Here is a 14,407-nt window from a genome sequence, read left to right as displayed (position 1 = left end):
TCTCATTAGCCACGGTTGGACCACATTTCCTGTGGGGTTTTTGTGCCTTAAAGGAATGTATATTTGTTGTAAATTATGTATGAATTCTTTAAATGCTAGCCATTGCTTCCCTACCGTCATACCTTTTAATATAGAAACAGAGAAGATAGGAGCAGGAGTAGGCCATTCAGCCCCTCGAGCCTGCTCCGCCATTCAATGAGATCACGGCTGATCATCCAAATTCAGTACCCGGTCCCTGCTTTCTCCCCATATCCCTTGATCCCTTTAGCCTTAAGAAATATATCCAACTCCTTCTTGAATATATTTAATGAATTGGCCTCCACTGCCTTCTGTGGTAGAGAATTCCACAGCTTCACCACTCTCTGGGTGAAGAAATTCCTCCTCATCTCAGTCCTAAATGGCTTACCCCTTATCCTTAGACTATGACCCCTAGTTCTGGACTCCCCGGCCATCGGGAACATCCTTCCTGCATCTAGTCTGTCCAGGCCTGACAGAATTTTATAGGTTTCGATGAGATCCCCTCTCAATCTTCTAAACTCCAGTGAGTACAAGCCCAATCGACCCAATCTCTCCTCGTACGTCATTCCTGCCATCCCAGGTATTAGCCTGGTGAATCTTCGCTGCACTCCTTCCATGGCAAGAACGTCCTTCCTCAGATAAGGCGACCAAAACTGCACACAATACTCAAGGTGCGGTCTCACCAAGGCCCGGTACAACTGCAGCGAGACATCCTTGTTCCTGTACTCGAACCCTCTTGCTACGAAGGCCAACATACCATTTGCCTTCTTAACCGCCTGCTGCACCTGCATGCTTATCTTCAGCGACTGGTGCACAAGAACACCCAGGTCTCTTTGCACTTCCCCTTCTCTCAGTCTATTGCCATTCAAATAATAATCTGCCTTCCTGTTTTTGCCACCAAAGTGGATAACCTCACATTTATCCACATTATAGTGCATTTGCCATGTTTCTGCCCAATCACCCAACCTGTCCAAATCGTACTGGAGTTTCAAAACATCCGCCTCACAGCATACCCTCCCACCCAGCTTTGTGTCGTCTGCAAATTTGGAGATACTACATCCAATTCCCTCGTCCAGATCATTAATATATATTGTGAACAGCTGGGGTCCTCGGACCGATCCTTGCGGTACCCCACTAGTCACTGCCTGCCACTCGGAAAACGACCCGTTTATTCCAACTCTTTGCTTTCTATCTGCCAACCAGTTCTCTATCCAAGTCAATACCTTGCCCCCAATCCCATGTGCCTTAATTTTACAAGCTAATCTCTTATGCGGGATCTTATCGAAAGCCTTCTGAAAGTCCAAATACACCACATCCACTGGTTCTCCCTTATCTATTTTACCAGTTACATCCTCAAAAAATTCCAGTAGATTAGTCAAGCACGATTTACCTTTTGTAAATCCATGTTGACTTTGTCCGATCCTGTCACTGCTTTCCAAGTGCTCTGCTATTACATCTTTTATAATGGACTCTAGCATTTTCCCCACTAGCGATGTCAGGCTTACCGGTCTATAATGTAGTTTCCCAATCTACCTTAGCCAACTCGTCCCTCATACCTACGTAGTTTGCTTTGTCTAGATTTAAGACCCTAGTTTCGGATTTAATGAAGTCACTTTCAAACTCAATATAAAATTCTATCATATTGTGGTCACTCTTGCATAACGACCCCTTTACTACAAGGTTATTAATTAACCCTTTCTCATTGCACAATACTAGATCTAAAATAGCCTGTTCCCATGTTGGTTCCTCAACATACTGATCTAGAAAACTATCTTGCATACATTCCATGAATTCATCCTTTACACTATTACTGCAAATTTGGTTTGCCCATGATTACTGTATTACCCTTGTTACATGCACCTCTAATTTCCTAATTTATACTCTGCCCTACATTACAACTACAGTTTGGGGGCCTATAAACAACTTCCACCAACGTTTTCTACCCCTTGCTGTTTCTTAGCTCCACCCAAACTGATTCTACTTCTTGATTTTTGGAGCTCATCGAATCATAGAAAATTACAGCACGGAAGGAGGCCATTTTGGCCCATTGTGTCCACGCCGGCCAACAAAGAGCTATCTAGCCTAATCCCACTTCCCAGCTCTTGGTCCGTAGCCCTGCAGGTTACAGCATCCCAAGTGCACATCCAAGTACTTTTCAAATGTGGTTAGGGTTTCTGCCTCTACCACCCTTTTAGGCAGTGAGTTCCAGACACCCACAACCCTCAGGGTGAAGAAATTTCCCCTCAAATCCCCTCTAAACCTTCCACCAACTAAGATCCTTTTGTCTCTACTGTCTTTATCCCATCCCTTATCAGGGCTACCCCTCCTCCTTTTCCATTTTGCCTATTTCTTCTAAAAGTTAAGTATCCTGGAATATTTAGTCCCCAACCTTGACCACATTACAACCACGTCTCCATAATGGCTATTAGATCAACCCTGTTCATTTCTATCTGCGCTATTAATTCATCTATTTTGTTGCGAATGCTTCGCGCATTCAGATATAGTGCCTTTAGTTTTGACTTATTTCTAGTTTTCCCTGATGTCACTGATGCCTTATTACCTTTGTTACTCTCTCTGTCCCTTCCTGACCCACTATGCTTATTTTTACCCGAAACGCTACTCTGCGCTAGAGCCTTGACATTTCTCTTGCTGCTTTTAAATTTTCTCTTTCCTGAATCCTCTCATCCCCCCTTAATTAGTTTATAGCCCTGTCTACGGCCTTAGTTATTCGATTTGCCAGGACACTGGTCCCAGCCCGGTTTAAGTGGAGCCCGTCCCAATGGAATAGCTCCCTCTTTTCCCAGTACTGGTACCAGTGCCCTATGAACCGAAACCCCTTCCTCCCACACCACTCTTTGAGCCATGCATTTAAACCTCTAATCTGTTTGTCGCTATGCCAATTTGCACGTGGCTCAGGTAACAATCGAGAGATTATTACTTTTGAGGTTCTGCTTTTTCATTTGGATCCTAGCTCCTCAAACTCCCTCAGCAGAACCTCACTTCTAGTTCTACCTATGTCGTTGGTTCCTACATGGACCACGATAACTGGATGCTCCCCCTCCCACTCCAAGTTCTCCTCCAGCCGCGAGGAGATGTCTTTAACCCTGGCACCGGGCAGGCAACACAACCTTTGGAACTCTCGGTCGCGGCTGCAGAGAACAGTACCTATCCCTCTGACTATACTGTCCCCCACCACAACTACATTCCCTTTCACTCCCCCCACTTGAATGGCCTCCTGCACCATGGTGCCATGGTCAGCTTGCTCATTCATCCTGCAGGCATTTCCCTCACCCACATAGGCAGCAAGAACCTCATACCTGTTGGACAAGGGCAAAGGCTGAGGCTCCTCCAGCACTGCACCTGGGGTCCCCCTTACCTGCCTGAGTTGCAGTCGCACCATCCTGTCCCTGACCACTAACCAGACCTGTACCACTACCTAACCTAAGGGGTGTGACTGCCTCCTGGATCAAAGTGTCCAGGTAACTCTCCCCATCCCTGATGCCCCGCAATGTCTGCACCTCAGACTCCAGCTCAAAAACTCTGAGCTGAAGTTCCTCAAGATGCAGGCACTTACTGCAAACGTGGTTGTCTGGGATCACAATGCTCTTCACAAACTCCCACATGCTGCAGTTGCGGCACACCACCTGCACTGCCATCCCTATATAACCTTGTTTTATTCAATTAAATTTGTAATGAGGTAACTTAGTTTACAGTCACACAACACCAGGTTATAGTCCAACAGCTTTATTTGAAGTCACAAGCTTTTGGAGCGCTGCTCCTTCGTCAGGTAAAGTGGAGAGATGCATAAAGACACAGCTTATATAGTCAGAGAATAATGTCAGATGTTTACAGGTAATCTTTCTAACTGCCATTTATCACACCTCGGCAGAGAGATAATCACAGCAATCAATGATTATCTCTCTGCCGAGGTGTGATAAATGGCAGTTAGAAAGATTACCTGTAAACATCTGACATTATTCTCTGACTATATAAGCTGTGTCTTTATGCATCTCTCCACTTCACCTGACGAAGGAGCAGCGCTCCGAAAGCTTGTGACTTCAAATAAAGCTGTTGGACTATAACCTGGTCAGAGTCATAGAGTCATAGAGTTTTACAGCACAGAAAGAGGCCCTTCGGCCCATCGTGTCTGCGCCGCCCATCCATCCCTGTCCAGTCTAATCCCATTTTCCAGCATTTGGTCCATAGCCTTGTATGCAATGGCATTTCAAGTGCTCATCCAAATGCTTCTTGAATGTTGTGAGGGTTCCTGCCTCTACCACCCTTTCAGGCATTGAGTTCCACATTCCAACCACCCTCTGGGTGAAAAAGTTCCTCCTCAAATCCCCTCTAAATCTCCTGCCCCTTACCCTGAATCTATGCCCCCTTGTTATTGACCCCCCCACTAAGGGGAAAAGTTCCTCTTTATCTACCCTATCTATGCCCCTCATCATTTTGTACACCTCAATCAGGTCCCCCCTCAGCCTTCTCTGCTCCAAGGAAAACAACCCCAGCCTGTCCAGCCTCTCTTCATAGCTGAGGCGCTCCATCCCAGGTAACATCCTGGTGAATCTTCTCTGCACCCTCTCCAAAGCAATCACATCCTTCCTATAGTGAGGCGACCAGAACTGCACACAGTACTCCAGCTGTGGCCTCACCAGCGTTTTGTACAGCTCCATCATAACCTCCCTGCTCTTATATTCTATGCCTCGGCTAATGAAGGCAAGTATCCCATATGACTTCTTACATTTCTCCACCCCAGTCCAACTCCGGCATCTCCACACCATAGTTTACAGTGTAGTTTCTTGACTACTTACTTGATATAGATTAAGTTATGGGTACTGAAATTAAATATCTACCTGTAACACAAAGCAGTACAAGTAGTGTAGGCAAAAAGCAACAACTCCTTCTCCCTCTTCTCCGAATTCCCACTCTTTCCAAATTCCCAAATAAAACGCTCTGTTTAAGTACACTCCATTTTAAACCCGCTCTGTGCTCTGCAGACCTGTTTACTCTTATACTCTAGGAGCCTCACCCAATTTACAAGTGTTGACTCAGCGCCCCTGCTCCTGGTGATGAGCAGCTATTCAAGACAAACACTTACAGCTGACTGACAGTTAACTGCCACTGGTAGGCAGCTTCTGTTAACTAGTTTTTAAAGTTCTAAGTTAATATCAAAATGTTAAACTAAATTTCACTTTTTCCATCTACCACTTAGCAGAAATTCCCACTCTTTCCAAATAAAACACACTGTTTAAGTACACTCCGTTTTAATCCCGCTCTGTCCTCTAACTCACCGACACCATTTCCCTGCTCGAACTCACCGACACCCCTCTCCATTTCCTTTTCCCCTGTTTTAAGTGCTCCCTCTATTTCCCTTGTTCACATCTTGATATGACTCGTTCTGCTTCCCTCAGCAAGGTTCTGGTATTCAATTTCCCTGATATTGCAGTCAAATAATTGCTGCTTATTGCAGTCAATAATCTTATTTGCAGAAGTTTTTTTTTTGATACAATGGGGTAAAAATTGGCCTGGCCACTGAATGTAGTAACATCATAAAATGTGTTTGTGACAAATTGCTCTCTTTGGCAATTCTAGTGAAAACCTAATTGCATTCTTTAGAATGTGTTTATCATTTCACTAGAAATAACATTCAGGGAGAAATTTTTACAAACACTGTTGCTACACAGAGTGACAATTCCTATCGCCAAATGGGGTTATTTTGTGAAACTTATTGAAAGGATCAGGGCCATTTTTTAGTAGGGCAGAGGTGTGATTGTCTGGGATATCTGTCCAATAAAATTATTCAACATTACGCGTGTTTATTTTTTCTCTCTCCTTTTCAGTTCTCCAATCGAGGGGAGGCAAGTGATCTGCGCCAAAGAAAATGCTGTTCTCCTGGTGGCCAACGGATGGTGCATGAGAGCAACCCTGGGTGATAGCCGCTAATGTTCCTTCTTTCATCTGACCTCTGCTCAGCTCTACCCTGAAGCTGGAGCTGGGTTTTGCATTTGGCACCTCTTACCCTTCCATGGTGCAGTATATTGCAGCACTGTGGAGCTTTGTACCTGGCCCTGGAAACTGAGAATTCATGATGTGCGCCAGTAGCAAGTGCATATTAATCTGAGGTTGTCATAAAGGGCATTATTCCATAAACATTTTTTTTTAAAATCACCACTACATTTTCTGTTAAACAAGCTCTTCAAAACCATTTGCATTTTATATCAACACTTATTCTGCAAGTTGAGAAAACAATCCCTACTTAAAACCCACTTGATATTTGGAATTATTCCCAGCTCTTTATCCGCCACGGGTGCAAAGTAGAGTCAGTTAGTAAAGCAGATTAACTAATGCAGCTGATACAAACATACGGAGGCTGCCGTATGGATGTTGTTAGTCAAAGTCTGTTAATACATGGGCTTCACGAGATTTGGGGGTGAATTAGTTATAGGGACGCAGAACTTTGAGATCAGGTGTAAAATGCCCATTTTGTTCCTTATGCAACTTAATTTTATTTCTGGTGTACTACAAGATCTGTGTGTGACATTAACAAAGCACATGACTAGGCAGGACTGCTGAACATAATTAATCTCATGAATATTGTGACTATTTTGGGCTGCCAGCTAGTTTTGGGGCCAGTACTGGGAGATGATGATTGGTGTTAAACTGGCATGAGTTCATTTCCCTCTATGTTAATGAAAAACGAATTACTGGGGCACTGGATTAAGGAAAATACCTCAAATCGTTAACTGGTTCAATCTTCCTGCAACCATTCATGAATCTAAAATAAAAAATCATTGCATTGTTCTAAAACTATTTGACAAAATTCAGCGGTGCGGTGTTCAAATATTGCAGCCTCACTTAAACTTCTGACTGTGTCTCCACTGTCTGCAGCAGTAGCAGCAAGAGTGGGGAATCCCAGCAGAAACCATTATGCTGTGGGATTGCTCGACTTTGACACAACCGCTTAAGATACAGGCACGGGGTGCTATCACCGGTGAGCTTTCTATTATTCAAGAGAGGCAGTGGGAGAGTTGCCTGGTTTTGGGTTGGTACAGAACATAAAGCAGCCCCTTCTATTCCCATAGGTGCACCAACACCAGCAGTGTTATTCAGCATGACTGGTGCCAACACAATGAACATCTCAGCATTGCACTCATGCCAAGAAGAGACAATTGGGAGGGAAAAATAATCACAATGAAATGAGCAGTTGGTGATGCATCTTTCACATCTGAAGGATTTCCCAAAGCGTTTCACAGCCAAATCATTATCTTTGAACTGTGGTCTCTGTGGGCAAATGTGACAGTTGATATGCACACGGTGAGGTCCCATCAACAATGAGATGATTGACCAATTAATCTGTTCTCCTGGCAATGCTTGAAGGCAGAATGTTGGCCGTGACACTGGGAGAACCTCCTGCTCTTCTGCAAAAAAGGGCCATGGAATATTTTATGCCCACCTGAATATGCCTCGCTTTAACATCTCATCCCTAACACCGTGTCTCTGGTAATGCAGCACTCCCTCAGTGTTGCACTGAAGTGTCAGCCTAGATTATGTGTTCAAGTCTATAGTGGGGCTTTAACCCACAACATTTTGATTTGGAGGAGTGAGCGGCACCACTAAGCCAAGCTGACATTTAAAAGATGATGTATAATGATTGCAAGGAACAAAATGATGGGAAACCATGCATAGTGCCTCAACCATGTCTGCCATTTTGATTGCACCAGAGGAAAGGAAGAGGTAACGAGAGAAATAATCTCATGCGACTGACACCATTCAGGAACTGACTCCATTCTGTGGAGAAGATGCTACCCAAAGCTGAGGGAAGTGATGGAAAAAAGAAAGGTAGGAACTCGATTGACACGGGAGAGTGAGGCCAAAAAGAGGGTAAAAGCGGTCACATATAAAGTGGAAAAGCAGAGCACAATAAAACAAACAGTTTGCGATGCAGGAACTTACAAAATGCTGGTATGCAAGAATTTAAAATTCTATTCTGTTCATGAGGGACTTCAGTAGAGAGACTAAAGAAGCTGGGATTGTTCTCCCTGGAGCAGAGAAGGTTAAGGGGCGATTTAATAGATGTGTTTAAAATCATGAAGGGTTTTGATGAATTAAATACGGAAAAACTGTTTCCAGTGGCTGGAGGGTCAGTAACCAGAGGGCACAGATTTAAGATAATTGGCAAAAGAGCCAGGAGGAAGATGAGGAGACATTTTTTACGCAGCAAGTTGTCACGATCGGGAATGCACTGCCTGAAAGGACGATGGAAGCAGATTGAATAATAACGTTCTAAAGGGAATTGGAAATATACTTGAAAGGGAAACATTTGCAGGGCAAGCCACATTGGCTGATAGTAGTTAAGTCTTTCTTTTCTGTTCTTTCCCCCACAGAATTTGAAATGTCAATCTTAAATGGGGCTGGAATGATTGACTGTTCTCATTTTCTGTGTCTATCCAAACAAAATCAATTCAAAGAGTTCTACAAAACTGTGTATATAGATATAAAGTCTGCTTCTGTTAATGATTATGATTATGGGGAAAGAGCGAGGGAGCAGGATTAATTGGATAACTCTTGCAAAGAGCCGGCACAGTCACGATGGGACGAATGGCCCACATATGTGCTGTCCGATTCTGTGATAATGAAGTGAAAATGAATGTAATAAAAAAAAAACCCTCAAGTTTAATTCTTTAATATTTCTTGTAAGCAGGAAGGTTCTGTCCCTGGTGAAGCTTTTACGGGTAAAGGTGTTGATTTACATAGATGGGCCCTCAATGGCTTGAAAATATCACGTACACTCTCGGTCTCCCCCCCCGCCCCAACCCACCCCGCGCCCCCCACACCCACCCCGCACCAACCCCCCCACCCACCCACACCCCCCTCACCCCCAATTCAGTACTGAAAGCAAATGCAGATCCAGCAGCCCTGCGACAGAAAGGTAAATCTGGGAGTCAGGCATTATCAGGAAAGGACAGCTTATGTATGAGGAGAAAGTTAATTAAAACATACAAGCTGCTGTAAAAGTAGCGAAGGACACAACAACAGTTCTCAAACTTACCTATGTCTAAAATCTTTATTTCTTAGTAGGTAGCAAGAAGGAAAAAAAAAGAAAAGTGTGAATTAGGTGCGGAACATAAACTAAGGAGTGCAGTTTGAATAAAGTGTATCTACATCACCGTGTCAAAGAGGTTCAAACTGGTTACATTATATTAGAAGAGGAGCCGTCACATCATTTTAATGTCATGCGACCAGAACACAGTTTCCAGGCAAATCAGCTTCGTTTCACTACAAGCGCACGCTAATAGCAATCTGCAACACAGATTGACTTTGACGTGTTCGCCAGCACATTGACCAGACACTTGTTCATTTTATCCTTCACAACAAGGCGGATAAATATTTTGAGTGCGTAACCCCTTCATAACAACAGCGCTATGTTAAAGGTTGCCAGCAGTAACCCACTCTCATGTCCGAGCAACGGTAACCTAGATTTCTGACTACTGCAAAAAATGCTCAAGTGTCAATAAACTTTCACACATTCTGTGAATGCAAGTAGAAACACAAATTAATGGGAATTTGAACAAAGCTGTACAATAATTAGCAGATGGATCATTCAAGTTGTACAAATTAATTTGGCCTCACTAGTTACATATTCCCAACTGTTGAGTTTTGGAAGTACCACGTCAGTTCTTAAAGAGACTGCATGCCCAATTCTATTCCAATGGCAGCAGTTTAGGAACTTGCAAGCTCGTCTCTGGAAAGGGGACTTCAAGCTAATTAAAGCATTTGGCAATGACCTTATGCTTTAAATCAGCTCTCTTTCTCTCTGCAGCAGTGAACCATTGTGTTCAAATATTCCTGCCAAATTAATAGAGACAGGCAACATTCAGAGACAATTCACTTGGTTAATTCCAGAGATGAGGGGGTTGACTTATGAGGAAAGGTTGAGCAGGTTGGGCCTATACTCACTGGAATTTAGAAGAATGAAAGGTTTTGAAGGTATTGAAACATATAAGATACTGAGGGGACACGACAAGGTAGATGCAGAGAGGATGTTTTCCCTCGTGGGGAAATCTAGAACGTGGGGGCACAGAAGGGTCGCCCTTTTAGAACTGAGATGAGGAGGAATTTCTTCTCTCAGAGGGTCGTAAATCTGTGGAATTCTCTGCCCCAGAGAGCTGTGGAGGCTGGGTCATTAAATACGTTAAGGTGGAGATAAACAGATTTTTGCAAGATAAGGGAGTGAAGGGTTATGGGGAGTGGGCAGGGAAGTGGCTTTGAGCCCAAGATCAGCCATGATCTTATTGCATGGCGGAGCAGGCTCGAGGTTGCCAAGTGGCCTATTCCCGCTCCTATTTCTTATGTTCTTAAAACCAGCCAGGATCCAATGCTTGTACTAATGGTTTCTTTCGGGCCACACTGGCTGATGGAGGGGCAGTTAGTCTTTCTCTTATGTTTTTTCCCCCTACTGAATTTCAAATGTTAATCTTAAAAGGTACTGGAATGATTGACTGTTCTCATTTTTTGTGTCTATCCAAACAAAATCAATTCAAAGATTTCTACCAAGGTGTGTATCTATGTTAATATTAGTCTTCCACAATGGTGGGCAGATGGGTCTTGCACAGGTACAAAGTTTTATCATTTATTTTGTATTGCCTTTCAGATTCTCTACCTTGGGGGGGGGGGGGGGGGAAGTAGGAATGGAGGAGGGCTGGAAGAAACATAGATAGAAGATAGGAGCAGGAGTAGGCCATTCAGCCCCTTGAGCCCGTTCCGCCATTTAATGAGATCATGGCTGATCATCCAAATTCAGTACCCTGTAGAAACATAGAAGATAGGAGCAGGAGTAGGCCATTTGGAAGGAAGAGCATTTTGCCACAGCTGTAAGAGTGCAGGATAGATTTGGTCACTCTCGACCTACCTTAGCTCGAGAATGCTTGTCACATTTCCCGAAGGAAAGATACGACGGATGTAGTTGAAATCGCCGACGTACAAGCTGCCATCGATGCCGCATGCCAAAGCCACGGGTGCCAGGAGCTTGTTGCCATCTGATTGACCATTGCAGCTTGGGCACGAGATGCTCCGTCTTCGCCCGTTGCCCATGATGCTGTTGATCACAGCTGGCTGCTGAGAGATGAACTGGTTTTCGCCATTTCCCTTGTACAGGATTCCTAATAGGAGGATGATAAGATTAACTTTGTCACTGTCACCAGCAATAAGGCATTTCCCTTGATTGCAAAATCATCATCATAAATCATAAAGCACAATTTAAATTTCACATTAGACCACACCAATCAAAACAATTGATTAAGACAGGTTGTGCCTTCAGCAATTCCGGAAAGAGAATACAGATTAAATCACTGTTGAATGTCAAGGCTGCATCAATCTCTAAAGGCTAAAACCATTTGAAATTCACCTATTGTTTGATCAGCTATAGTATAAACACCAGGATTAGATCTTAGGCATGTCTATCAAGCATGTTGGATGAAGTCAAACTTGTAACTCGGGGAACAAGGTTAGATGAAAACAATTTTAAAATGATGACTGCTAGTTGTAAACATTTATTAGGTTATCATTGCAGGGAGTTTTATGAGCTAGTTATAAACAGTTTACAGCTCTCAAAAAGGCATCAAGGGGTATGGGGAGAGAGCGGGAATATGGAATTGAGATAGAGGATCAGCCATGATCGCATTAAATGGCGGAGCAGGCTCGAAGGGCCGACTCCTGCTCCTATTTTTCTACGTTTCTATGTTTCTCTCCCCATAGCCGCTAATTTTATTTTGGGTGCGCGGCTCCTTTAAGGAGCTGCATGGCCCATTCAAATTACCGCGAATGCACGGTTTTTTCATTTAGAATGCCATTGAGCGGCCTGCGCGGGACCTGCAGATTGCTGTGCAGTTTACCAGGAACATTATTCCTATATCTTCCTCTGCTTCAAATATTTACTTACTCTTCTCTTAAAAGATACAATGATCTCTGCCTCAACTTCTGGTTCTTTGAAGGGAAATGTTATGTTGCAGTGGCGCACAACAGATCTCACCAAAATGAACATGACAATTAGCAATAAGAGAAGGATCTCCCTTCTAGGGGTGCTACAAGTACTGTTTGGCAGGTGTTAAAAATGGCATCTTTTTCCTCCCAACTTTGTCCCGTTCTACCTGAAGGCCGTGATATGCTAGATTACAGTTCCATGGATACTGGTAGTCCTCTTGTACTTCATCCTGGTGGTGATTCTTCATGCGAAAGCTGAGAGTGAGCGTTGGCATGGTCATCACAGCCGAGCCTGATCGTGATCATGCCCTCATCGGGCTACAAGCAAGGATCATTGGATGGCAATGAGAAGCAGGAACAATGGCTGATTATTTCCCCCCCGTCTATAGATGGACGCACCAAGGCCAGCTACAGCTCCCCCACCATTGCTCGAACTGAGATTAGCTGACTCAGCACAGAATGAGGATCAAACCCATCTAGCACCCTTGTGGCAGCACTATCCCCACAAGTTCTGCAGTGGCTCAGGGAGAAGGCCCACCGCCACCTTCGCAGGGCAACTGGGGATGGGCAATAAACTGCCAGTGCTGCATACATCCCACGAACGTCTGTATGGTCCGGTATCACACTACATGGTGCATTTAACCACTGCACCTTCAGTGGAACATTGCAGTGTTCTCTGAAGAGCTGTTTTACTACAGCACAGCACCTGGAATTATATATTAATAAACGATTTCAAAATAGCACTCCTTTTTAATTTCATTTTTTATCAGATATCAACCTAGTTAATGGAAATCCAGTAAATCATTTTTACAATGCTGATGTACTTCTAAAAGGTCTGATGAGTAAGTTTGCTGTTAATCAGTATGACGCTGTAATTGTCAGTAATCATTTCAGATCTTAATTTTTGCTCCCATCTCGGGCTTTTGACATTTCAGCAACAATTACAAAATTCACGCTTCATTACACACCTCGGATGAGTTCACGAGGTTTGATTAGAAATAAATAAGTTGTAATAACAAGTTTCCACTTCCTGCGGTGAATGCGTTTGTGTCTGCGACTGTGGGCTGTAGCATGCGCAGGTGTGGGGCACCACGCACAGCACTGCTCAACCAGCATTCCAGGATTCAAATCAAATTGGACTTTTGAACATAAACATAGATTAGGATGGAGGATGGGGAGGAACCGAGGATCACAGGTGACTAAACAGCGATGTTGAAAGTGGGAGCTCTTAACTAAAACCAGTATATTGAAATATAAACGGTAATTTATGGAAATATTTAATTGGAAATTCTTCTCACAGGGCTTCAGTGTTTCTCAGTGCAAAACGTTTTCTACTTAGTTCGATATTTATTTATATTTAAAGCACTAAAAAGCCTCCCGTGTCTGGAAAGTTAGTTCATCTCCAATGCTGACTTCAGGTGGCCCTTTTCAACAAATACAGGCAAAAATTCGGTTGCGCCCCCTTTGGGGCGCTAACTTCGTCAGGGCGCTACTTTTAGCGCCCCGAAAAAGTTAATAGCCCCGCACCCGAAATTCAACGGTAGTGCCCCAGGAGGGAGGTGGGGCGCTACTGGAAGGGCTCCCCCTCCCTCTTGGGGCGTTCCCAGGGAATACCGCGGCGCTACTTTCCGAGATACTGCAGGCCTTGCTCCCCTTATTAAAGGGGAGAGGTATTGCGCAGCGCAACCCGGGGCCCAGCTGGGCCACCAGGGATCGGGGAGCCGGCAAAAGAGCCCGGCATTCGAGAGCCAGGCTCACGGAGCGCAGCCGGCACCCCGCGGGGGGACTGCAGAGGAGGCCGGGGACGGCAGGCGGCCGGCAAAAAATATGGCTGCCCGGCATCTCCCCTTTAATTATCGCCGCCCCGGCCGCATCTACGCCTCCCTGGCCCAGTCGGACATAGTGTCCGGCGGTAAGTCAGGGGACGCGACCGAAGTTTGCGGCTGGGGCGCAAGCGGTGCGCTGCGCACGGCGATGACATCATTGCCGGAGGCGCAGTGCCGCGGGACACTACAGGGCTACCGCCGCTTAAGGTGCTAACGGGAGGTGCAAAGCAACCGAATTCTGCCCTCATTGTCTCCTTAAACAGGTTGCAATTGTTGAGTGGCTGAATTAGGAGCAGGTGGGTTGGAGCACCATTGAGAAAGTAGCAATGTAGTGGCGTAGGAATCTGCATTCCTGACCTGTAGCAACCTCAAAGTATTTAAGCGAAAGCTGAGGTTTACAGTTCAGTGCATTCACATCTATTAGCTTCCTTAGTGGAACCAGCTGAGCGTCTGGTTTTCTTCGGGGTGGGGGGCGGGGGTGGTTAATTGGGAGTGAAAGTTTTCAAGCAAGAAGAACTCTACCTCGGGAGTTGCAGCAGGCTGTATCAGTGGCCAAATGTGGGAAGATATACGAGAACTGT

General features: G+C 44.7%; 1 protein-coding gene across 12 annotated transcripts in view; it reads right to left on the bottom strand.

Moving 5' to 3' along the window:
• tenm3 (teneurin transmembrane protein 3) overlaps positions 1-14,407 on the bottom strand; it is a 2,019,778-nt gene that overhangs the window by 45,027 nt on the left and 1,960,344 nt on the right. For 10 of the 12 annotated variants that reach the window (XM_085979187.1, XM_085978950.1, XM_085979211.1 and 7 more), the window contains 2 exons: positions 10,931-11,180; positions 9,071-9,091 (listed from right to left, as the gene is read on the bottom strand). In XM_085979187.1, coding sequence (XP_085835313.1) covers positions 9,071-9,091; positions 10,931-11,180 — 271 coding nt within the window. The remainder of the gene's footprint in view (positions 1-9,070; positions 9,092-10,930; positions 11,181-14,407) is intronic. The other 2 variants (XM_085979196.1, XM_085979237.1) reach the window with 1 other exon arrangement.

Source organism: Somniosus microcephalus, chromosome 1 (assembly GCF_052327205.1).
Source record: "Somniosus microcephalus isolate GS21.2 chromosome 1, FLI_Smic_1.0, whole genome shotgun sequence".
In the NCBI taxonomy this organism is placed as follows: Eukaryota; Metazoa; Chordata; class Chondrichthyes; order Squaliformes; family Somniosidae; genus Somniosus; species Somniosus microcephalus.
Note: the sequence above shows the minus strand (reverse complement) of the source record. Positions and strands in the feature narration are given on the sequence as shown.